Consider the following 22,868-nt stretch of genomic DNA (forward strand, 5'->3'; position numbering starts at 1 on the left):
GAACATTCTAGGGGTGATCGCGGCCAGAAGTGTACAAAGTTGAAATGACAGACGTCAGGAACGGGACAGAAATGAAATTGTAGCAGGCAGCCCAATCTTTCTAATCAAAACTGGGTTTCTCGGTCTCTGGGGTCTCTTCTGGTAGGAGAATATATTCGTGTGCGCATTGTCAGTTTCAGTCAAGAATCCAATCCAATGAAAGGGGGAAAATCCCCCACTTAAGACGTGGATTTGAGATGACGGAAATGTCTCTCTCTCCCCTAAATTTGGCAGGAATATTCCTGAGATGAGAATCATCACGATAGTAGAATAATGCAAGTGGGTTAGGTTGGTTGGTTTCTGGTTATTTGATTGTTCAAAAGGTCGGGGTGTGCTTTATTTTAGATTTTAAAACAATTAACGTTTCATTGTTATTAGCATTTAATTGGATCTTAAAATGTCTTTAAGATTTTATTTTATTTATTTATTTGACTGGAAACATGTAATTCTCAAGGATTTTGAACCCATTACAATCACAAATAGTGGGTACTTTATGTCAGTTTTCATCATCAAAAGATCAAGATAAGATCGTAATCAAGAGCGTTAGCTTGCCCAGGTTGTGTTGGATGAATTTCATCGCAATATAGAAAGGAGTTTGTAAATTGTCCCTGCTGGGTGAACAGGATTTGACGTGGGAAAATGAAATTTGTTTGACAGAATATGTGTGAGAATACCACCAGTTGTAAGGAAGAAAAACAGACGTTAGTGCTATTGAGGTCATAATTTTCCCAGTCAAGTCGTGCATGAAAATAGTTGTAATATTTTTTCTACATTCGTAATCTTGTTGATTGATTGTGATTTTATGTCCAAATTCACTTACTCCGTTATCAGGATAATTACAATATTGTCAATTATTAACAATTTGTCTTTTTACATGAGATTTATGATCATATTTCTAACGATGTTGAGTAAGAGAAATTTCTTGCTTTCCGATGAAATTTTTTTTTATTAAATTAAACCAAAAAAAAAAAAAAACCATTTCCTTCAAAAACACTTTCAACTTTATTTGATAACAAATACAAGTTGCCAGCTACTTGCTTTGCCTTCTAGGCTCCTAGAAATCGTTTCTCTTTTATCTTTTTACCTTTTGCTTAGGGCACCCTTTGATCAAATGACAAAAATAAATTCCAAACTTTCAACGATTGAGGGTCTCTCAAGATCAAGCAATCAATTAGACGTGTGATATCCAACTTGATTTGGAAGCAGCTTTCTTAACGGGATTCTTTTTTCTTTGCATATCTTTTCCTTCACCGATTGCAGCATCAGAATATTGATTTGTTCTTTCTGTTAATCATTTTATAATGTGAAAAATTGAAAGTAATAAAGGCATACACATCTAATCTAAAATATTATCGCTTTATTCCATCCTTCACACGCGCAGCTTCTGAAAGAGATGCCTAACTCTAGCTTTAGCCTCATTCATATTCACACCTACACCCAAAATCTGCCGATTGATTCTGAGAGAGAAAGTTAATGACCCATCAACTTAAAAATGTGAGCACCAGTCGGGGGTCATTCTATAAACTTTAACATTACTTTGATAACCAAAAGCTTGCTTCCCAAATCATAATATTTGTGTACTTGGGGCCAAGAATCATCCGTTGCTTTCGAGTTTCGGAGTTCTAACTAGAATTTTCCAATATTTAACTTACAGAAAGAGCCTTACCAATCAATTACAAATCAAAGTTCATCTTTAAGCCACTTAATTAACGTTTGAATTACCTTTAATAATATGTTAAAAAAATGAGGTAATGAATCCCAGTTGATTTCTTTGAATACCCACTTGGATTAGGCTTTACCCAACCATTATTCCTATAGAGCTTTAGCTAAACGCATTTGATTTTTTTAATTGTATAAAGATTGATGAAGCACATGAAGTGGTGTATCTCACTTAGATTAATTAATGTTTTACCGTCTAAAATAAGACTATGAATAGATTAGATCCTTGCCCTACAAAATGATTTTATTCTTCGAAAGCATGATTTCACCTCTTGTAAATTATATCCACTCGACATTAAATTATAATCACAACATACCAATTCAAATTCTATTCCTCTTTTTTATTCCAATCCCTAAACTTGAGTTAAAATATGATATGAGATAATATTGTATGCAAATAGATTGTTTTCCCATCTCTTTCTCACGTCAAAGTGATGTGAATTCTTTTTTATATGCATGTGCCATGCTGCACTTAAACTTGAATAAAAATGATACAAATCATGTGGCTTCATTATGGCCTGTCTGTTTTGTACCATAACTTGTGTACGCAAGAGAAAACATTTGGATCCAAATTTTGGATTTCCTAAATGGGACACACACATAGATGCTATGCAAATTCCACTAAAAGCTGTGATTTTGAAACGGCCGTAACTAGATTACGAGATCATGTACATGAACAAAATGAAATGACTGCTCCATGATTTGATCTTTAGATGTTACTAAGCCACGTTGAGGATATGATTGAGAGTTGATAAAAGGCGAAAAAAAAATCACAATCTAATTAATCTTAATGGTGTATGTGATGAGGAGAGGATCCCTCAACTAAAATAAAGAAAAATTATGTGTCCTTGTGGGTATGTTGTTTGTATGTCTTACGTCTTCCATCAGTCAATTGGAGGGTACGCGTGGTTAGTAAATAGCAACTTACTAATTAATTGAATTAATTATGAAAACTAACATATCATAAAATTTGAAGAAAAAAAAGTCGATACAATCAACTTCGTGGAGGATTATTGATGGCTACACGAAATTAACAAAATATTGATGGAAACATATATAGGACTCGACTAATGAGATCGAGCTCAAGGGAACATGATAAAAATATTTAATTATATGTGCATGAAAGAGAGAGGATGGAGGAAGACAAGCAAGTAATGCTGCCCACTAAATCTTTCTCAATGGTAAAGATATAGTTGATTTTCTTGCTAGAATTGGAGCCCCACATTGCCTGCTAATTTCATAAACAAGACAATACAATCGTCCAATTAGTCCTCAGAGAGTGGCCAATTTGTTTCAAAATCAGGCAACCAAAGGTGACCTCTCCTACACTTTTGCAGCTCGTCGGTCCCTGCATTAATCCCTCAAAAACCCTACATATATAAAACCTCCACGTACACTGCTTGGCCAAATGGCCCCTGCCAAGTCCTACAAGTCCAAGCCAAATTTCTTCTCGCATATTAAGGATCTTGGTTATTTGCCATGCCATAGTGATACGAATACCATGACGTATAAGAAATTGGTTTGAAAACGATGCCTTGGCTTAATAAGAATTAATGATATGAGTGGCAGTGAAGTTACTTCCAAATGAAGAAGTTGAAAGCAAGCCTAACATTTGTTTATTAGGGTTTTCTGGGGTCTGCAGATTCCCTGTGTAATGGTAAAATGTCAATGTTAAATATGATTATATTGTAAAAGAAAACATCTAAATTAAACCTATAAAATAAAATTGAAAAAAAGGGTGGAAAAAAATCCTCAAACATATAAAATTAACCGAGCTGAATAGTTGCTCATGAGTTGCATGTAAACACCGGCCAAATGATTAAGGCCATAAATCTTATATATTTTTATTAATCTTCAGAAGCCAGGATATATAGATTTAATTTTCTTGATCAAAGAGCGAAATTGAAGGAAAATCTCACATGTTGGCTATTGTTTAAACCGAAGTGAAGTCAATGTCAATTGTCAAAGGTTCCCTCCCTCGCAACCTCAAAAATCCCAGATATTACAGCGATTAAAAAATTGTCATTTGGAAGAATATTAGTGTTTCGATCACGTGCTTACCCATGAGAAAGTAGCCGTTAATTGTCAACTTACGTCTAAATTAATATAACAAATTAAGAATTAAACCAGAAGTGAGAACAAATAATTAACAACTGGTTATCGTACGAGAGAGGCAATCCGCCTGGACTCGAGGGACGCTGATTGCTGAGTTTGAATTTGAAGCTGTTGTGTGTTTTAAAATGTGCTTGTTGCGTCATATATATATATATATATATATATATATATATATATATATATATATATGAAATTTTCGTAGTTTAATAAAATATTGATTCAGCAATTAATATGTATAAGAAAAAATGGAAAAAGAAAACCATACGATGCATACCTAACTGTAGTGTTGATTCAGTCCCATAAATCATTAAAACTTTTGATGTGAGATCAATATATAGCTGAGCTGATCAGGACAGAAACCTGAAATTTGAAGCTACAAATATGGTAGAAACCAAAATCTTACCAAAATGACCACATCAGTGGATAAATTGAATCGAATGCTTGGACGTAAAGTTTTGTTTGGTCATCATCACTGTTGAACATTTCAAATTAAACAGCAAAATAAGTTTCTCCATACATAATTTTCAGTGCTTAATTAATGTAATTAATATAATGTTATCATGATTCCCAAAATTGTAGCAATCAAATGAGACGAAACTCCAACCGCCGGCTGTTGCCTGCTTTACGAATTTTAACAGCAAAGCATAAATAATTGATTCTTTAACATATACATATGTATATGTATAATGAGTTGGATTATCTTAAGAAAAGTGTATATATACATAGGGTGCTGCTAAGTTACAGTTGATGTAACTTATAAAGGTCAGTTTGGGATTGCGGAGACTGATAAAATAAGTTGTTTGTGCTGTACAGATAAAATAAATTGCTGATTAAAAAAGTAGATTGACGTTTAGTAAACTGTGTTGTTACAGTTGCTGTGAGTTTGAAAAGTAAAGTATATGTGTTTGTTAAATTTTATTATGAAAGTACTATTTTATTATATAATGACCAAAATAGACATATGTTTTTATTACTTTTTATTTTTAGAGTATGTTTAATAAAATTGTTTAGACATATCTTTTTTCTTAAATATGTAAAATTACATTAAAAACCTCAATTAAAAAATCTAAAGAATTTTATAATTTGTTACATAAAATATTATAAAGATAAAAGTATGATTTATATATTAGGGTTTATGGATAAATAAGATATAATTATCTTTTTATTAAAATCTAGGGTTATAATAGAAATTTTAAAAAAGTATGGTAACTTATTAAATAAGTATTAAATATGTTGTTTATGAAAAGCAACCATCTACCTGCTTTTAAAAACTGCTGATAAAATGGAGAAAATTATGAAATAAGTTGCTTTTACAAAATTTACCAAATACTATTTTTATAAAATAAATTATGAATTAAGCAGCTTATTAAATTTCAACTGCAATCCCAAACGAGCTTTCAAAATAATGTAAAAAGTTATGACAAGTGGTGGAATCTGTATGATTTTTGAAGGGACTGTAACAACAACTGTAACTTAACAAAATACACACACACACACAAATATATATAGCATGCAGATAAATTTCAACATTACTGTTAAAATTAGGAATTAGGTGTTGGATGGTAACGTGAGTATAGGCCAACAAGGTAGGGGCGGGCTACAATTGGTAGTAATGCTAAATTACCTAGCTCGCTGTTCTTCTCCGGTGTGTGTGTGTGTGTGTGTGTGTATATGTTGGTATTAGTAAAGTTAGATAGATTTAGGGCACTTTAATTATAATATGAAAGTCCACGTTAGTAGTGAACTGCACACCTAGCTATCACCCAACTCTTGGCCTAAAATTATGTCATTTTCTTTTATTATTATTTTTTAATGAAGAAAGTGAAATTAATTCGGCTTTTTTAAATATCTTATTCCAAAATATTATATACTGCGAGTCATTTCAAAATTTTTTTTTTTTTTGGGTGCAACTACAGGCCTACAACTAGTTATCATTATATTACTGCAAAATGAAAAACAAAAAATACTCGCTCACAATTACATTGATTGAACTTTGTGTATTTATTACTTCTCAGTTAAATCATGATTATTAGATGAAATTTATATTTATAGAATGTTACGTATGTATGCGTATTGGATATACTAATCAAAACTTGACTGAAATATTTTAAAATAATTTTTTTAATACTTACGTAGATTAAAAAGTCAAAATTTTTTTTTTTTTAAAATAAGAGTGGTGGGCAAAGCCCAAATAAATTTCTATTTTTTTTTCCTTTACTACCCCCAAGACTCGAATCAATTGCTACAAGTTTATTGTTATTACCAACCCGACCACGCCTTTAGAGTTGATTAAAAAGTCAAAGAATACACAAGTACATCAATATATTTCAAGATTATAATTTAATTAGATATTGTTCTTAATGCTTTTTTTAAAAAAAAAAATAAAAAAATCTTAGCATCACAAGAAATACACGCGCACACACAGAGTATGGTCCAGGTGTGAAACCCGCACTATTTTACAAAAGGAAATTATGGGGCATACAGGCCTCTCAAATAGTAATGTGATTTGAGTTTTTTTAAAACAAGGCTGCTTTACAATATCAAGCCAACAATGATAATATCTGGAACTAGAATAATCCCCCAAGTGTCTCTTTCACTTTCTCTGTTTCTAAATTTCAAGAAAATGGCTTTCAAATAATTATGTTTAGAAAAATGATCAATTAGCACGGTACTTTGGATGCTTAATTAATGAGATGATTATCTCTGCTTTCTCCTTCCCAAACATACATCCTTGTTCCGCATGGATATTCTTTGAGCTTTCTTTGACAAAACCCATCAAAAAGCATGGAGACCGAGTATTAATCTGACTAATCATTTGATTTTACTAAGAAAATCGGACTTTTATTATCTTTATATCTGGGAGAAATAATAATAATAATTAAAAAAAAAAATTGTAAAAAGGTAGTTACCGTTCGCATACAACAAGAATGTGAGACTATGATTGTGTGCCTAGCTTTACCTAAGCTGTCAAGCTTAGTCATGATTGCTAATTGGGTTTGGGCCCCAGGCTTGGGGCGTACCGGACAGACATTTTACTGTAAATTACACAGCATTAAACTTTACTTAATTATCATTAACCCTCGATCAATTTCTTTAACAGCAACCAATTTTACCTCTTTTTTTTTTTTTTTTTTTTTTGGTTCCAGATAAGTATAAAGTATTTGTTTTTTTAAAAGATACCGAAATTAGCGTTAAATAGCCGTTACAGGCGCCTTTTCTTAGCGGAAGCAATGCATAGACTTACTTCATTAATTAGAGGTGTCATTGTCTTTCAAATGAACCCAAAAAATAATAAAAATAAAAGCAATAATTTATTTGATTAACCAAATAAAGAAAAAAAGAAAAAAGAAAAAAGAAAGCAGAGCATTAGCAGCAACAATGCAAAATCTAAAACGTGGGGTCCACGCCCATAATAGCTATAAATAGGGAACCTTTCCCGGCGAAGCCAACTCCCCACACTCTCTCTCCCTGGCTTTTTCCCTTTGCCATTTACTACCACTTCCCCCCCCTTTCTTCTTCTTCTGTTTGCTGTTTTTGTTTTCTTTACTTCCATAAACACTCACATCACAACTGATTGGAATCGCTAAGGTTTTAAGGTTTTTTTTAGACCCCCCAAAAAAAAAACAAGGAAAAGAAAATGGTCGACGTAGACCGGAGAATGACCGGTCTCAACCCGGCTCACATTGCCGGCTTACGCCGTTTATCAGCCCGAGCAGCAGCACCAACTACCGCCACGTCACTCCCAGTCCGCAACGGTCTTGTTTCCTTCTCTTCATTAGCTGATAAAGTCATTACCCATCTAAAAAACTCGGGCATCCGAGTCCAGCCGGGTCTATCCGACGCAGAGTTCGCCAGAGCGGAAGCAGAGTTTGGCTTCGTCTTCCCTCCCGACCTCCGCGCCATCCTCTCCGCCGGCTTGCCTCTTGGTCCCGGCTTCCCCGACTGGCGCGCCACTGGCTCTGCTCGCCTCCACCTCCGCGCTTCTCTTGATCTTCCCATAGCTGCTATTACGTTCCAAATTGCTCGCAACGCTCTTTGGTCCAAATCTTGGGGCCCCAGACCATCTGACCCGGAAAAGGCCTTACGGGTCGCCAGAAATGCGCTTAAGAGAGCCCCGCTCTTGATTCCCATCTTCAACCATTGCTATATTCCTTGCAACCCCACTTTGGCCGGTAATCCCATATTTTACGTTGATGAGAATCGGATTTTCTGTTGCGGTTTGGATCTGTCTGATTTTTTCGAACGTGAATCGTTATTCCGGAGCACTGAATCCGACCCCCAGGTACTTATAAAACAAAGATCCGTAAGTGAGAGAACAGCTGGGTCATCATCGAATTTTTCACGCAGAAGTCTGGATGCGGGTCTCGGGTCTAGGACCCCGAGATGGGTGGAGTTCTGGAGCGACGCGGCAATCGATCGCCGCCGCAGAAACTCGTCGTCTTCCTCTTCTTCGTCGCCGGAGAGGTTCTTTGACATGCCCAGATCCGAAATCCCTAAATGGGTCGATGATTACATGGGTCAAATCGGGTCGGTTTTAAGAGAAGGCGGGTGGAGCGAGCCCGATATTGTGGAAATAGTGACCGTTTCGGCTTCGGGGTTTTTTGAGGGCGAGATGGTTATGTTGGATAATCAATCGGTCTTGGATGGTTTGCTTTTGAAGGCAGATCGGCTTTCGGAGTCTCTTAGAAAATCCGGGTGGAGCTCCGAGGAGGTCTCGGATGCTTTTGGGTTTGATTTTCGACCGGAGAAGGAAAGAAAACCAGCTAAGAAGCTGTCGCCTGAGCTCGTTGAAAGAATTGGGAAACTTGCCGAATCGGTTTCCCGGTCGTAGTACGGCATCTACCCGATCAAAGAGAGAGATTCTTCTTTTTAATTTTCTTTTGTTTTATAATTTAAAGGTCTCGGGGTCTGTTTTTTTCCTTTTTTTTTTTTTTTTAATCGATTAAGAAAACGTAGAAATTGAAAATATAATGGGGAAACGCGTTGTACTATGAAACAAAGCCATATAAAAGAGTTCAAATTACATGATGATTATATATATATATATATATATAATAAAAATAAAAAACATTTAAATGGAAAAGGAAGTGTTATACTGTATTATATAAAATACAGCTTCTCTCGTTCGAATTGGATACATGTGTTTACAGCTCGTTATTAATCTTAGATTTAATTTTATAATAATGGAATATTTTATTTTGAGGAGCTGAACTGGCTCAGCTTTCTAAATCGGCACCGGCGCACGTGTGCATCTTTTCTCGATCAAAAAGACGTTAAGCATCAATCAGTGGTGAAAGCTTGGCCAGGATCAAAACAATTGCCAAGGTGCGCTGCCTGTGGGACAGCTTCATGATCATCACATTCGATGACGCTCATCGAATAAGCAATTTAAACGCTGTCGTTTGGTTTTTTTTTTTTTTTAAAAGGAGAATTTCATTTCCAATGATCTCAGAGGAAGTTTCTGGGAAAACGGAGTGATTTTGAAAACACTTGCACGTTTGCTGGGCAGAGTGGAAAGTGAAGGTGTGAAAATGTCTGAGAAAATCCCTGCTTTTAATAAACTATTTATGACAGAGAGAGAGAGATATAGAGATAGGGATATATTTAAAATTTGTATTTCTTGGATTTTGAGAAAAAGAAAAAAAAAGATATTGGGGTTTTCAGAGGAAATCCTGACACAGAAGCCTTCTCACCGCTTGGCTTTTAAAGAGGCATAACAACGAGGTGAATAAATTGTGAGCCTTTTGTATTGGATGGGAAAGTGATTTTGGACATATCTCAAATTAGAAGTTCAAAAGTTTTGCAAGAATATTGTAAGTTTTTGCAAAGATTAAGGGCATTGTTGGATGGGTCAAAACCCAAACACTGAACACACACCCAAAAAAAAAAAAGAAGAAGAAGAATAAATAAAAATCACGTGAAGTGGGGTCCGAACATATGACATGGGATAGTTTAACAAGAAGTAGGGCGAAGTAATTCGAACAAAGATTGATTGATTTCTTTCTTTCTTTTCACATCTCTTGGGATTTAAGTTGTTTGGTAGGTCTCCTCCTCTACTCTCTCCGATCCACATTTTGTTACAATCTGAGGGAGCCACAGCCCACAAGTGCATGTCCTCTTATCTGGAGGAGCGTGACGATTGTACTTGTACGGGAAGAGGGTTAAGTGGATTCATCCATATCAGCAGATTTGAAACTCGAAAGCCTGGTAATGATTCTTATTAATTATATTAGCCGTGTCCTATAATTAATCAATTCGATATGAAATTATTAAAAAAAGAGGCTTGGTTCAGTGGATTCGTACAAAAGCTTTGGGATTGATCCAAGTGGTTGCGGGATGATGACAGCTTTCACACAGGGTAGACAATTGATATCAACTCATCTGTTTTTGTACATCGTTGGTTCGATTAAATGATTAAGAGTAGACCACTGCGTTTCTAATAAAGCCAATTTTTAGAATACGTACGCACAGGAAAAATCCGGTGCAAATCCCACCAGATGAGCAGTAGCTACCCTGTCCATCAACCTTATCAATACCAAAATACAAACGAATCAACAAAACCCGTCACGTAATTATTGGCAAAATCAAAAGATAAATCAATTTCACAGTAAAATACTTGATGCCACCCACGCCTCCTAGTCCTATTCTCTCACGGACTTTTTTAAACCTTTCAGCTCACATGGGTATTGCCTTTTTTTTCAGATTTGTATATGGCAATAATTAAAAAAACCGACTTGACACTACAAAATAAATCCGAAAGCAGGTAAAAAGTGCTTGGAGCATGAGCTTCCTATCAGTATTCCTATTTCCTAACGAGAGAGACGTTCGCAAGTACAAAATTAAATGTTTCATCTTTCAACGGCCACTGCCACCGATCCATTTTACCCGACTCGACCGTTGATGTCACCTGTGACCCTCACCGCCAATTCATCATCTTCACGTGTCACCTCCGCTGGACAACAAGTATGTTCGTGCTGTCTAAATACGTACAAATTAATGGACCACGGTGAAATTTAATAAGCGTTATGGGCTCTCAGTCAGTCCCTCACAAGTTGTGGTGTCTGCAGGTCTCGGGACAATGTGATCACTGAAGCTTCTTATACCTAATAGCCCCACCCTTCTTCCAGGGTTCGTTCATGTAAATCATGCCAAATTTTTTCATGCTTTTAGCATATAATCATCAGTCTTAATTAATTTTGAGATATTAAATCAACAAGTTAATTTGATGCACTCGTTAAATTTCTGTTTTTAGTTATTAACATGTACATAGATCCTGGTCTCAGTCTGAACTGTCTGAACATATATCGGCCACAAATATTCAATACTCAACTTCCCATAATTTTGTTAAATAAAAATCAATAGTAATAACAATAATAATAATAATTGTCTTTTGTCTGGTTAAGAGGGGGGAAGTGGCCTCCACTGTCTTTAGAGAAGTTAAGGCTGAGACGGTGTTTTTCCAAGCAAAAGGGGACAGACAGTAGCACTTGGGGCTTTTGAATGAGATGATGATTGATACTGATGATAGATATAAACTGAAGTACGAAATTGAAATGGGCATTGGCCAATGGCCAATGGCCATTGGGTAGTGATTGAAATTTAAGGCGACTGTCAAATACTTTGGATGGCGACTAATCGTTGACAGTAAATTAAGACTAGGGCAACCGAAGCGACGGTGTCTTACTTTTTGGTCATTTGCAGTTGCGACACTACTCGTCACTTGTTACATAAAAGTCAAATTTGTTTGGTATCTTCTTATTATATATATGCCCTGGACCCCCTGCTGTGTTTGTGTTGCATTGTCAATGGTGTCATGTATGTTTCTGCAAAGTTTTCGATTTCTGTATTAATTGCTGTAACAACAAATACTCAGTATGAAAACTGAATTAATAAAGTAAATGAATTGAAAGATGAAATTTATCGGGTCAGGTTACACGCTTTTGTACTCATTTATAGCAAAGAGCTGGAATGAAATGGACAAGTTCATTGTCAGGCTTTTTTGTGTGCGAGGTGATATTTACCTGTGAATCACACAGTCATCTTCTTCATCGTAAGGAAACGTATAATTAATTACCCTTTTTGTTCGTGCAAGTGTTCTACGAGCTTCTTATTTTGAGATTTTATTTTGGTCATATGCAGACAAGTTGCATGTGCATGACATGAGGGCTGTGTTAAATGAGGTTGGACCCCGCTTGTCAGTAAAATTATTGTTAACATAAATCTATCAATTACATCTTCACGCCAGCCCTTCAGAACCAACCAATCTCTGCCTTTGAGTTGAGTGACGACTCGACTTATATTTCAGTTTTTCGAAATTAGATATTTCACCCATTACGGATAATTTTCACTGACCTCCGTCTTCAACTCACGCATATGAACTTTATGTCCAAATTAACACTGGCATTTACTAGTAATTTCCACTGACCCACTCTCAGTCTCAGCTATCTTCAACTATTTGCATTTCTTGTTTGTATCTCAGTTTTTCTGAATTTTGTCACGGTGGTGTCTTATTGTGAAGCCTGAACCTTGCATGATCAAGAAGCCTCAACCAGTGGGCTCCGGAGAAAGTTTTATGGGCTTCATCCAAGCCCACAACACAAAGTAAAAATTGGACCACTATCATAACAGGAGTCATGGACATGCTACGTATACAGTTGTTCTGCCATTAAGCCAATAGTTGTTTGTATTAGAAATGAAATTAAATTAAATTAAATGTTCCAGCTTTCCCTGAAACAAAGCAGCTCTATGTGTGAGTATGACATTTCTTGTGCTGTGCTCGCTACTCTGATCCTACATTTGTATACAAGGCAGGGCATCAGACTTGCATTAGTGCGCCAATAAATGCTGTACAATTCCTCTTCCTGTATACTCCGATAAAAAAATGACTAACTTCAGATATTTTACACTGCCTGAAGAATTTCACCCGCTTCCTTTCTCTCTGAATTATTATTTGGAGGAGTTCCCATCACCTTCACCCGAAAAATTGCCTGCACATATTACAATGAAGCTCAGTCAGAGAAAATTGTTTCAAAAGAAATAGTAAATGATGCCATCGCTGAAACTTTGAAGTTGAAACAGCAGGTGGGTGATTGGTAAAGAAGATGACTATCTGAGATAAAATGACAGTTAACCAACACTTTCGTTGTTGGAACCTGGAAGCACAACGGCTACAATCCTACTCTATAACGGCTCAACCAACAAGCTATAAGTGTTAATTGAGAAACATGCTGTTAAACTGAATGTAAAGAATCATTCATAACCTTTTTATCAGAGCCAAACTCAATAGTGTCTGACGGACGAAACCGAGCAGGAAAGTTTGAAGATACCCTATACCTTCGCCCTTCATTGCTGCACTTGGAAAGGGAAAAATCTTAGAGAAGAGCTCTACCAAGTATTGAAGATTGGCATCAACAGCCATATGCTTTCAACTTACTCTGTGACATAGGTTCCATGTTCGCTCTGCAAATCAATCAGGTAGAAGGCACCATCTTTATAGCTGATACGAGCATGCATTTTGGACACCTGAGATATATAGATTAAATTCATTAAACCATTGTCAGTTAAACTTGAACACAATGACTTCAGAAATTAATTATTTATATCCCAGATCAACGAGGCAAACAAGGTGAGCAGCCAATAATTCACCTGCGCTGAAGGGATCACAATCGATGTTCGAGAAAAATCCTCGTGACTTTCACTTCTGCAGTCATAATAACACATCAATATGATAGATTACCATCTTAATCTAATTGAATAGCATAAATATCAGCCATTAATTTACGTAAATATAATTCAATAGCAATACGGATTCACAATCATAATCATACCCAATTAAATAGGGTTCATTCTCATGTGATCCACTTAAATAAATAGGCTGCGAAACAACATTCTCACTTCCAGATGGTACTAGAAACCACCTACACAATAAACAAGAGGGTATGGAAACAGTGATTTCAGAATGTGTACAAGAATTAGAAAAGGCACAAGGGTTGATATTCACAAACATAAGGTTTATCATACGCACTCTCCATTCATAGCACGCTCCAATGCGTCATCGTCACGAAACCATGTTCGTAAGTTGTCACTTGCCTGAAGAAATTATAGATCAAGGATTAACATCTACAGGATCCCAACTTAATATAACAGTAACAAAGCAATGTACCTTGTCCGAGAGCTTGCAACACGGTGACCTACCTTCAAGTTTTGAGCTGCAAAGGAATAAAATCATATTTTCAGTTCCATTAAGTAAACCTTTAACTAAATAAATTTGTGAATGCTTTAGCATATTTTTAGAAATCCATCTTTATGATATTTCTTTTCCAACTTAAATGCTTTAGTATTTAGGATCCTACTTTAAACCTTGGCCCAGAGCTTCCTAAAAACACTGAGAATGCATTGAGTTACTATGGTGTTGGAGAAACAAGGCTATTCTAGAGTAAATGCAATAAGCACAAAGAATTCCAAACATGAAAAGCTAAATAATACCTGATGCATATATGGTCGTATGAGATTACCAGTTGGCCAATGCTTTTAGTTTAGCAATCCCATATACATTAGAGGGAATAAAAATCATTGATTTGAGTTTTCGGGATCAAAGGTGTTCTGCCATAAAATTAATGATGGTGAAATATAAAGATAAAAGCTAGAATGCAGAAGAGGACAGAGTCTACCAAATCTAACCTGTTGCCACCTAAGACCCAACTAAGCATTAAGGGCATTGCTAAGTCAATGAAAAATCGACCACCTACTCTTCCTGGATGAGGTATCCGGAACTTTGTCAAAAACTGCAAAGGAAACCATCCGCATGATAAAATCTTACTCAAGAACTAGATTTAAGTTATTATTTTAGTAATTGGATAATAACCAAAATAACCTACCGACAACGGTCCAAGTCCAACACCTAAATAAGCCTTGTAAGTTGAAGCCATCACTGCGGCCGATCTTGCCAGTCCATGGATAACAGCCACTCGCAGTCTCCTAGCTCTCTCATAGCTGCAGAATTTAAAAGCACGACCAATGAGAGTTGGTTGTAAACTCTGCTCAGGTACCACAACCAAGAACATAAGAAGATTCATCCATGATGCCCAATAGTCCATGCACAGACATTAAGTGATCCTGTTCTCAAATTGTCTGTCTTCTCTTTTTCCCCTTTTTTTTTTTTTGGTCCTAGGCACGTCAACACTTCTCTTTCAGATTTTTTGGCAAACAAATCATCTGTTACCTCTTTAGAGCAGAAACAATGTCAATGGGGGTTTTTGACTCATTGCTTTTTTTACAGGCTTTCTCAAGCTCTACTGCAAGTTGATAACCATCCTGTAACAAAGAAATAAATAATTTGATTATGAGAAATAGAGCACTTCCCAAGTATTATTCCAAGAGGCATTCATTAATTGGATGGTCCAATTGATGAATGCCACATCACTTGGAATGAAAAAGAAGTTGGGATAATGTCTTTTCCAGTTCTCCCATCTCAAAAAGCCTAGACAGAAATTATATTTTGAATAATAAATATGGTTCATGAAACATCAACTATCACACTACTGCAAATTTGAAAGAAAAAAAAGAATCACATGTGGAAGTCCATGAAGGGGTACCCCCAAATTCATAATGGGAATGATCTTAATTCTTGATATCAAGAAAAAGAAAAGAAAATCAGTAATAAAAACATGATTTCCAATTTCTAATGCCAATAGCCTTAAAGGCAATAGATAGCTATCAGGTGTTAGAACAAGGATAACTAGAAACAAAATATTTTCTACCCCCAACCACGCGCACAGCAAAAACAAAAACAACAACCACAATAGCCACGGCATGCTGAATTTGATGTCAATATCATTTAAAAAAGATGAACAATACAACAAAAAGAATGAATAATTAAATAAATAAGATGAAACATGAGATTAAGCATAAGGGAAGATATTTATTAAGCATTTCCATCTCAACAGGGATTCACTTGCAAATTTCAGTTCTAACATATATGATGAAACATGTTTAAACAGTTATAGGGTTTACACAGCATGGAATTAAAACAAAGAACAGACACAAAAAATGGTTATTTTAAAAATCATTTTGCATTATATCATAACAGGATATGCTCAGAATCAGTTAAAATAAACAAGGGTTCAATATGGTTCCTGAAAAAGAGAGGCATCAGACAAAACAAAACAAAGTGTACCTCAATTGCCATGCAACCCCCTTGGCCCAAATTTGGCTGCATAGCATGGACCGAGTCCCCAAGCAAAGTAACACGACCCCTTCCCCAGGTGAAGATGGGTGTCCGGTCATATATGTCACGTCGAAGAATTGCTTCTTCATCGGTAGCAAGTATCAAATCTACCACATTATCACACCAACCCTCAAATATTTTCAGCAACCTTTCCTTTTTACCTGCCAAATATGAAATGAATCAAGGAATAGATTCTTGAATGTGAAGAAGCATCATTATTTTCAACTTTTGAGCGTTTGTTAGCTTCTTGATTTTGGGAACAAAATTTTTCCCAACATGGAGTGCCAGCTGTTCTGTCACGACTGGATCCTCCTTCAAACAATGCATCTTCAGGAGCTGGAAATTTGATTCAGTTCGAGAGGAGTATATCATGAAATGAGTTCTATTACACTTCACATTGATCCACATAAAACCTAAAAGGCATTTATCAATTACGATGGAACTTAGGAGAAAAGCTTGACATATTACAATTGCCATTTCAAGATCACAAATCTCCTACAAACCCCACTGTGTTGATAGGACCCCCAATACAAATCAGGATAAACTCGATAGGCACGACATCCTTATTTATGGAAATGGTTGGAAGTTGGTATGCTATTTGACTTTTTTTTTAATTTATTTTTTTATACGAACAGGAGAAACTTTAATAGAATATAAAAAGGGAATAAGGGTTAAAAAAGGGACATTTTTTTTATTTTCATCTTCTTTAATTCAAAAATTCCTAGAAGATCATAAATTAATTTTATTAAGCGTTATATGTTATATGCAGAGCTGCACACTTTTGGTTCACATGAATTTCTTCGTATCATTTCAAGGAAAATTATTAAAATAGATATGGAGGATCCAAAGATAATGTACCTTCGGGGCCATCCACTCCACCTGCTGGTTCCTTGTGAAATGCATACCACTGCATTTTTCCAGCCCCCACATCAGAAGAAACAAAGTACTGTTTGTGTCCTAGAAACACTCGATACCTTCAAAATAGAAGTTATATGTGTGTCTTAACATTAACATAATACAGCTACAGATTAATATAAATGAGGAGCAAAAATGAAGAGCTGATACTGAAAGTAAACATACCCAACACTCTCAATATCAGCCGGAACAAAATCTGCAATACCAGTATAACAAGTGTAGCCAGAATAGATGGCTTCCTGTGGCCCAAATAAATTCTTCCGGACCTACACAGAAGAAAACAGTTGATGAATGTACCAATATTCATCAAGTACACACAATGAAAATTACATAGAATGATACCTTGGACCATATTCCATCAGCTCCAATGAGAAGATCACCAGCATAACACTGTCCATTCTCAAGCACTACGGAGACCTGAACTCATAAATAACATAAATACAAAACCATAAATGTGCAAATTTAAACCAGCAAAGAAATCTGTGAGGCAGATGATCTTCACCCAATCAGCAGCTCAATTACCTTATCTCCATGATCCTTAAAATCAATAACATTACTTTCATTCAAAATGATTTCATCCCCAACCGCTTTAGCTAGTATTTGTTGCAAAGTCATTCGGCTAATTACTCTTGTGACTGGCAGTCCCTTTTCTGCTGCAGGAGTGAAAGTATCAAACTTGATGTACCTGGTAAACATGTAGCAATTAATGTGAATGGGTGCATACAGCTACAACTCTCCTTCAATGAACTTGCTATAAAATTATCAACCACATCAAGATTTTTTTTTTTATATTGTTCTTGGCTAATTGCGTCTACAGATGTGAGAAAAGTCCACTACCAGAGACTATTTCCCAATCTAAAACTCGTAGTTATAGTGTTCTGAGAATCAATTTAACTATAGACAAGAAAAAGTATGATCCTATGTCCAAAAAAAGATTAGCATAATAACAATTGTACTACTTGTACCACGAAGTACATAAAATACGCACCCATCTCCATGTCATTGGCAATTGACTCCGTTCTCTCATTCATAAGATCTCCAATAGAACATAAAGTCTATCAGAATTTGTGGACTACTTAGTTAAACACACCAGGGGAGATTCATTTGTTTTTTTTAAATAGAAGCCCAATATATTGAAGCAAACTTACCAAGAACCAGAAATCCCATCAACCAAACCATTAATTCTATCACCGGTAACACATCCAGCTCTCATAACTTCCTCAGCAACATCCAAATCAATAGCTTCCAAAGCAGCCAATGCATTGCTTTGTATCTGAATTGGACCTCTGTATTGTCCCTCACCTCTTATAGCACTCATATCTTTCTCAAACACCAGCACTTCAAATCCTTTCCTTTTAGCAGCCAAAGCAAATACAAGTCCTCCAATCCCACCACCAGCCACCAAAATCCTCAATTTCTTGTTTTCACTGTCACTGTTATTAGTAGGGGACTCTGCCACTGCAGCTTTCATTTGTGTCGGGTTCTTGCTTTGCCCACTTGTTCCGGTCCTGAATTTGTAGTTAATACAGTGATCATAACGTGAAAATTCAATGCAAGAATGTTTGTATACAGGAACTGGGAAGTGGGTTCTTGAGAAAACAGCTGTTGAAAGATTGACTGAATTGTAGAACATAGATGAAACCATCTTGTTTCTCCAACGGCTTCTTTCTGCAGTGTTCTCCCCTCCTCGGCAAGGAAAGCACTTCTCGTTGTTTTATTTATTTTAATTTCTTGGGGAAGTGAAATCCAAAATTTTCAACAATCTTGCCGGTGGTGTGGGGCCGGAAAGATTGTAAACCAATCCAAGAATTTGAAGAAACAAAGCAAGCCACACCAATCATGGAGATTGTTGAGCCATGTGGCACCTCTGTTAACTGTTGAGGCCCACCACATCTTCCAATGGTGGAAATATCGGTGACAGACTATGAAGTTTCCTGTGGTGGTCGCGTTTTAAGAAAATACTTTCCAAAACGTTTTTCTATCAACACTTCCAGTAAAAGATTTATAAAAGAAAATTCGGTAAAAAAAAATGGATTATGGAATATGTGTTCTGGTACGCATGTATGAGGCTAGTGGATTGTTCATTCCATCCAAAAACTCAGATTGTGCTTATTTGAAAATAATAATAATAATAATAATGATAATAGTAAAGCCGGTATAATGAACTTTTTAAAAAGTTCATTGGATTGAATAAATTAGATATAACCATATAAGTCTTTTAAGTGTTTAGTTTAAGGATTCTTTTAAAAAACATTTATATTTACAAAAGAACTTAAATTTTCTACTGCATCATTATATTTTTACTTTTTATATGTTCCGGCGGTGCAAAAAATGTTCACTTAACATGCAAGATTGAAACGTGTGGATGATGAGAGCGTCCGACAATTTGCAAGTGGGTCGGTAGAAAGAAAGATTATCATCCACTATAATATGACCAAATGAATTGAACGGATTTGCAAAAAAAGCCAATTCTTAATATTAAAACATATGAGGTGGTTTTAAAAAAATATCACCAAGAATTGGTCCCAAAAAAGGAAAAGTCGAACAAGATTTATTCAGATGTTCGTGCAAACTGCAAAGAGAGTGGGCGCCGCACGAGAGCAAGCAGTCGGCGGATGTCGCGACGCTTTGCGGTTGAGACGACGTAGTTCATGGCATCCTCGCAATAACGTTGGCTGTTGCGTTGTATTGCTTTGTGGGTGGATTTTACTTTATTTTATTTCAGCATTTTAAGTGGCGCATTTAGGGCGTAGGCTCCTAGCTTGTGTAAATTGGTATTGACAAATATGTGGGGATAAAAAAAGCTTATGACTCAATGTGCTGCTTGCGTGAATTGAAATGTTTATTTTCTAGTTCTCACAATCTAAATGATAAGTTATCAAATCTTAGGAAGCAAAGTAATGATCCCTTATCTTTTTGGCTTTTACAATATGAATATGATGAAACTTATAATGTCACCACAGATAATTTTTGGAGTAAAGCAGTGAAATCAGATCAGCAGGACTAAATTTACAAGAAGAAGTGGACGTAGTAGGCGTTGGTGATGGTGATTTGGCCTTTGGGTTTAATTAATAACAATATCATTTTCAATGGATTGTCCAAATCGATTGCGAGACCAAAGAGAGTTAATGACTGCAAGTGACAAAGCCAACATCCAGAAGCAACGCAAAGAACGAGCGCATGTACCACACATTTTATAGACGAAAAATCTTAGATTTTTCAGGGGGGGCATTATTACGGCCAATCACATGGAATATTAATATAGCTGAGGAGACAGATCTTTAATAAGAAAATTGATATCTCTTTGTATATTCCACGAATTATTTCTTTACACTTTCCTCCCCCGTTCATATTGTTAATCTTTTATGGGTATTGTTATCGATACAAATCACACACTTTTATACAATTTATTTTTTATATAAATCAATACGTCACAACTTAATTAGTTCAATGAAAATACCACACGACCCCATGATTTATTTTTAGAGCAATGACATATTGATTTGTACTTTATTAACAAGTCTCACCTCAATCTCTTTAAGAGAAAATTAGAGTTCAAATATCTGAACATATACTTTTAAAGTTTGAATTAGCATCAAAGTTAGCTAAAAAAAATTTATCTTAATAGAATTTATTGATACAATACATATCATTTTTTATTTATTATTATTTACATTTTCACTCACGAATAATGTTATAAATTATAATACTTGTAGCGTGGAAGTGACGATAGTTTTTTTTTTTTTAATGTTATGGTTGTTGTGGGCCAATATTTTTTATAAATATGGGCTGTTTTTCTTTTTCCCCCTCAGAAAATATTATTAAAGTTATTTCTAATTTGTTATAACCTATTAGTATTATAAAAACAGCACCGATATTCTCACAAAGCTTTGCACAAAATGGTTCGTTTTGTGCAAAGTATAAAAGCCATTTACACATGCCAGCAGCAACATCACACACGCACGGAACAAAGAGTGCAGCAACGTTTCACTCGTCTCTCTCTCTCTCTCTCATTCTCCCTCTTTTATCCCCCACCAGACCGCAGTGCAGCAACCATACTAATGCTCGTGATGTTACGAATGATACAAAGCTTCCCATTCAGAGGAACAATTGCTGCAGTCCTTGGCAATCATAAGTAATTTTGAAGAACCCAATCAAACCAAACTGAGAAGGTCACTCATGTAAGAACTAAATTCAAGCAACCATAAGCAAAGCAATCAATATTAATCACCAAATTAATATATGCTCTGTAAAATAATTTGAAGACCACGATATCCTTAACAAGAACAATAACTATTCAAAATCTATTAGGCCTCAAAAACATATTAATTAATCTTTAACAATTAAGCAGTCTGCATCTTTAATTACAAATTAATCTTTAATCAATTAAGTCGATTGCGTTGGGGGTTAGAGAGCGATGCAGTTGAAATCGAGAGAATGAAGACAACGGAACCGAGAGAGTGAGGGAGACCGGAGCCGAGAGAGTGAGGGAGATCGGAGCCCAGGGAGCCAGCTAGATGCTTCAAGCGAGAGACGAGAAAGCCGTCACTGTTGCTGCGTCGTGAGGGAGAACGGAGCTGATATCAAGCTTGGGTGCACACGGGGAGAGAGGGAAAAATGTTGCTGTCTGGTGGTGGAGAAAAGAGGGGGACGGGAGAGAGAGATGGGAGGAACGTTGCTGCAAGATTGTTGCGTGCGTGTGTGGTGTTGTTGCTTGCACGTGTGAATGGCTTTTATACTTTACACAAAACGAACCGTTTTGTGCAAAGCTTTGTGCCGAGCTTTGTGAGAACATCATTTTCCTTATAAAAATAAATTTGCTCCCACAAATCTACGAAGGTTTGTACTCAAAGTTAATATGTGTTGACTCCACAGACACAGTTATTACAGGCTACTTTAGCTTAACAAAGAAACCTGAATTTTGAGAGGACTGACCCGAATTTACAACAATGTGGAAGTTTATATATATATGAAAGTATGTATGCATAAAGTTCCGAAACGACTTTCACATTGTTGTAAAGTTTTTTACAAGATTATAAAATAATTTATAATATTATGAAATAATTATAAATTCTTTCACAACTGGGTGAAAATTTATCCCACATTTTAATAAAATGCAGTATTCCTCAGTCTGAAAAGTTTATAACATATAGATTGCTATATACCCAAAATATCATTGCTTCAATAGCGACAACAAATGAATCAAGTTACCGCCCGGTTCATTAAAGAAAAGCTTCAGTTTGATATCGTGAGACAGTATTGCTCACAATAGAACTCAAAATTCATTGCTTTGCTTTAGTTATTTGTGTTTATGTATGCAAATTCATAACTTCGCGTTAATAATTAAAGAAGAAAGAAAACCAAAATCGGGAAAAACTGGCAAGTTCATACTAGAACAAAGTAATGATGATGCTGGTCCGGGCAGCGGCTGGTTCCTCTTTAACTCCCAAATGGAATGAAACTTCCAACTCTAATTTCTCTCCTGCTTTTATTCCTTTGCCACTAGGCCGATCTTTTTTGACCGATGTATGTGGCGTCATGAGTCGAGATCGTGACAGTTCACTAGATAGATGCATGGGTGATGGGGCTCTTCTTTTTGTTGTGATTTACGTCACCATCGCAAATTTACATTGCGCTACACTTAACTGGTAAATGTGAAAATTTTGACTGCTACAGGCTGCTGCAGTGAGCAGAGCATGTGCAGCTGTTAAAAACAGTGAACAGAGATGGAAGAGAAAGATGGCTCTCTCTTTGCCTATCACTGTCATTAATTACTGCCAAATTTGTCCACATCCTAAACTTAGACACGTCATTTGTCACTGTGCCAACCCTCCATCAGAGCAATGTCCTGAAT

General features: G+C 35.9%; 2 protein-coding genes across 3 annotated transcripts; one reads left to right on the forward strand and one right to left on the reverse strand.

Annotated features, from left to right (window-relative positions):
- The first annotated feature begins 7,172 nt into the window (after positions 1-7,172).
- Positions 7,173-8,896, forward strand: LOC102621428 (uncharacterized). The gene has a single exon (XM_006466538.4). The coding sequence runs from the start codon at positions 7,511-7,513 to the stop codon at positions 8,702-8,704; it is 1,194 nt and encodes a 397-aa protein (XP_006466601.2). The 5' UTR covers positions 7,173-7,510; the 3' UTR covers positions 8,705-8,896.
- Positions 8,897-12,513: 3,617 nt separating this feature from the next.
- LOC102577984 (zeaxanthin epoxidase, chloroplastic) lies at positions 12,514-18,915 on the reverse strand. 2 transcript variants are annotated; one of them, XM_025093188.2, is made up of 17 exons: positions 18,163-18,915; positions 17,537-17,699; positions 17,357-17,431; positions 17,180-17,280; positions 16,958-17,073; positions 16,049-16,260; positions 15,095-15,186; positions 14,751-14,865; positions 14,554-14,657; positions 14,036-14,081; positions 13,898-13,962; positions 13,701-13,790; positions 13,519-13,573; positions 13,307-13,395; positions 13,134-13,221; positions 12,764-12,860; positions 12,514-12,663 (listed from the first exon to the last, which is right to left on the reverse strand). In XM_025093188.2, exons 1-16 carry the CDS (start codon positions 18,657-18,659, stop codon positions 12,774-12,776), a joined length of 1,995 nt encoding a protein of 664 aa, XP_024948956.2. In that variant the 5' UTR covers positions 18,660-18,915; the 3' UTR covers positions 12,514-12,663; positions 12,764-12,773. The 2 variants fall into 2 exon arrangements, with proteins under 2 accessions (XP_024948956.2, XP_006466600.2); XM_006466537.4 differs by having other exon boundaries at positions 12,514-12,860; positions 18,163-18,914.
- Between the last annotated feature and the right edge of the window lie 3,953 nt (positions 18,916-22,868).

Source organism: Citrus sinensis, chromosome 7 (assembly GCF_022201045.2).
Source record: "Citrus sinensis cultivar Valencia sweet orange chromosome 7, DVS_A1.0, whole genome shotgun sequence".
Classification (NCBI taxonomy): domain Eukaryota; kingdom Viridiplantae; phylum Streptophyta; class Magnoliopsida; order Sapindales; family Rutaceae; genus Citrus; species Citrus sinensis.

What these genes read in the sequence shown, in the direction of transcription:
- LOC102621428 (XM_006466538.4), top strand. Translation starts at nt 7,511, where the DNA reads ATGGTCGACGTAGACCGGAGAATGACCGGTCTCAACCCGGCTCACATT.
- LOC102577984 (XM_025093188.2), bottom strand. Translation starts at nt 18,659, where the DNA reads ATGGTTTCATCTATGTTCTACAATTCAGTCAATCTTTCAACAGCTGTT. An exon ending in GATGGGATTTCTGGTTCTTG is followed by an intron (nt 17,700 to 18,162) that starts GTAAGTTTGCTT and finishes CATGTTTACCAG; the next exon opens with GTACATCAAGTTTGATACTT. An exon ending in TGGGTCTTAGGTGGCAACAG is followed by an intron (nt 14,082 to 14,553) that starts GTTAGATTTGGT and finishes ATTCCTTTGCAG; the next exon opens with CTCAAAACTTGAAGGTAGGT.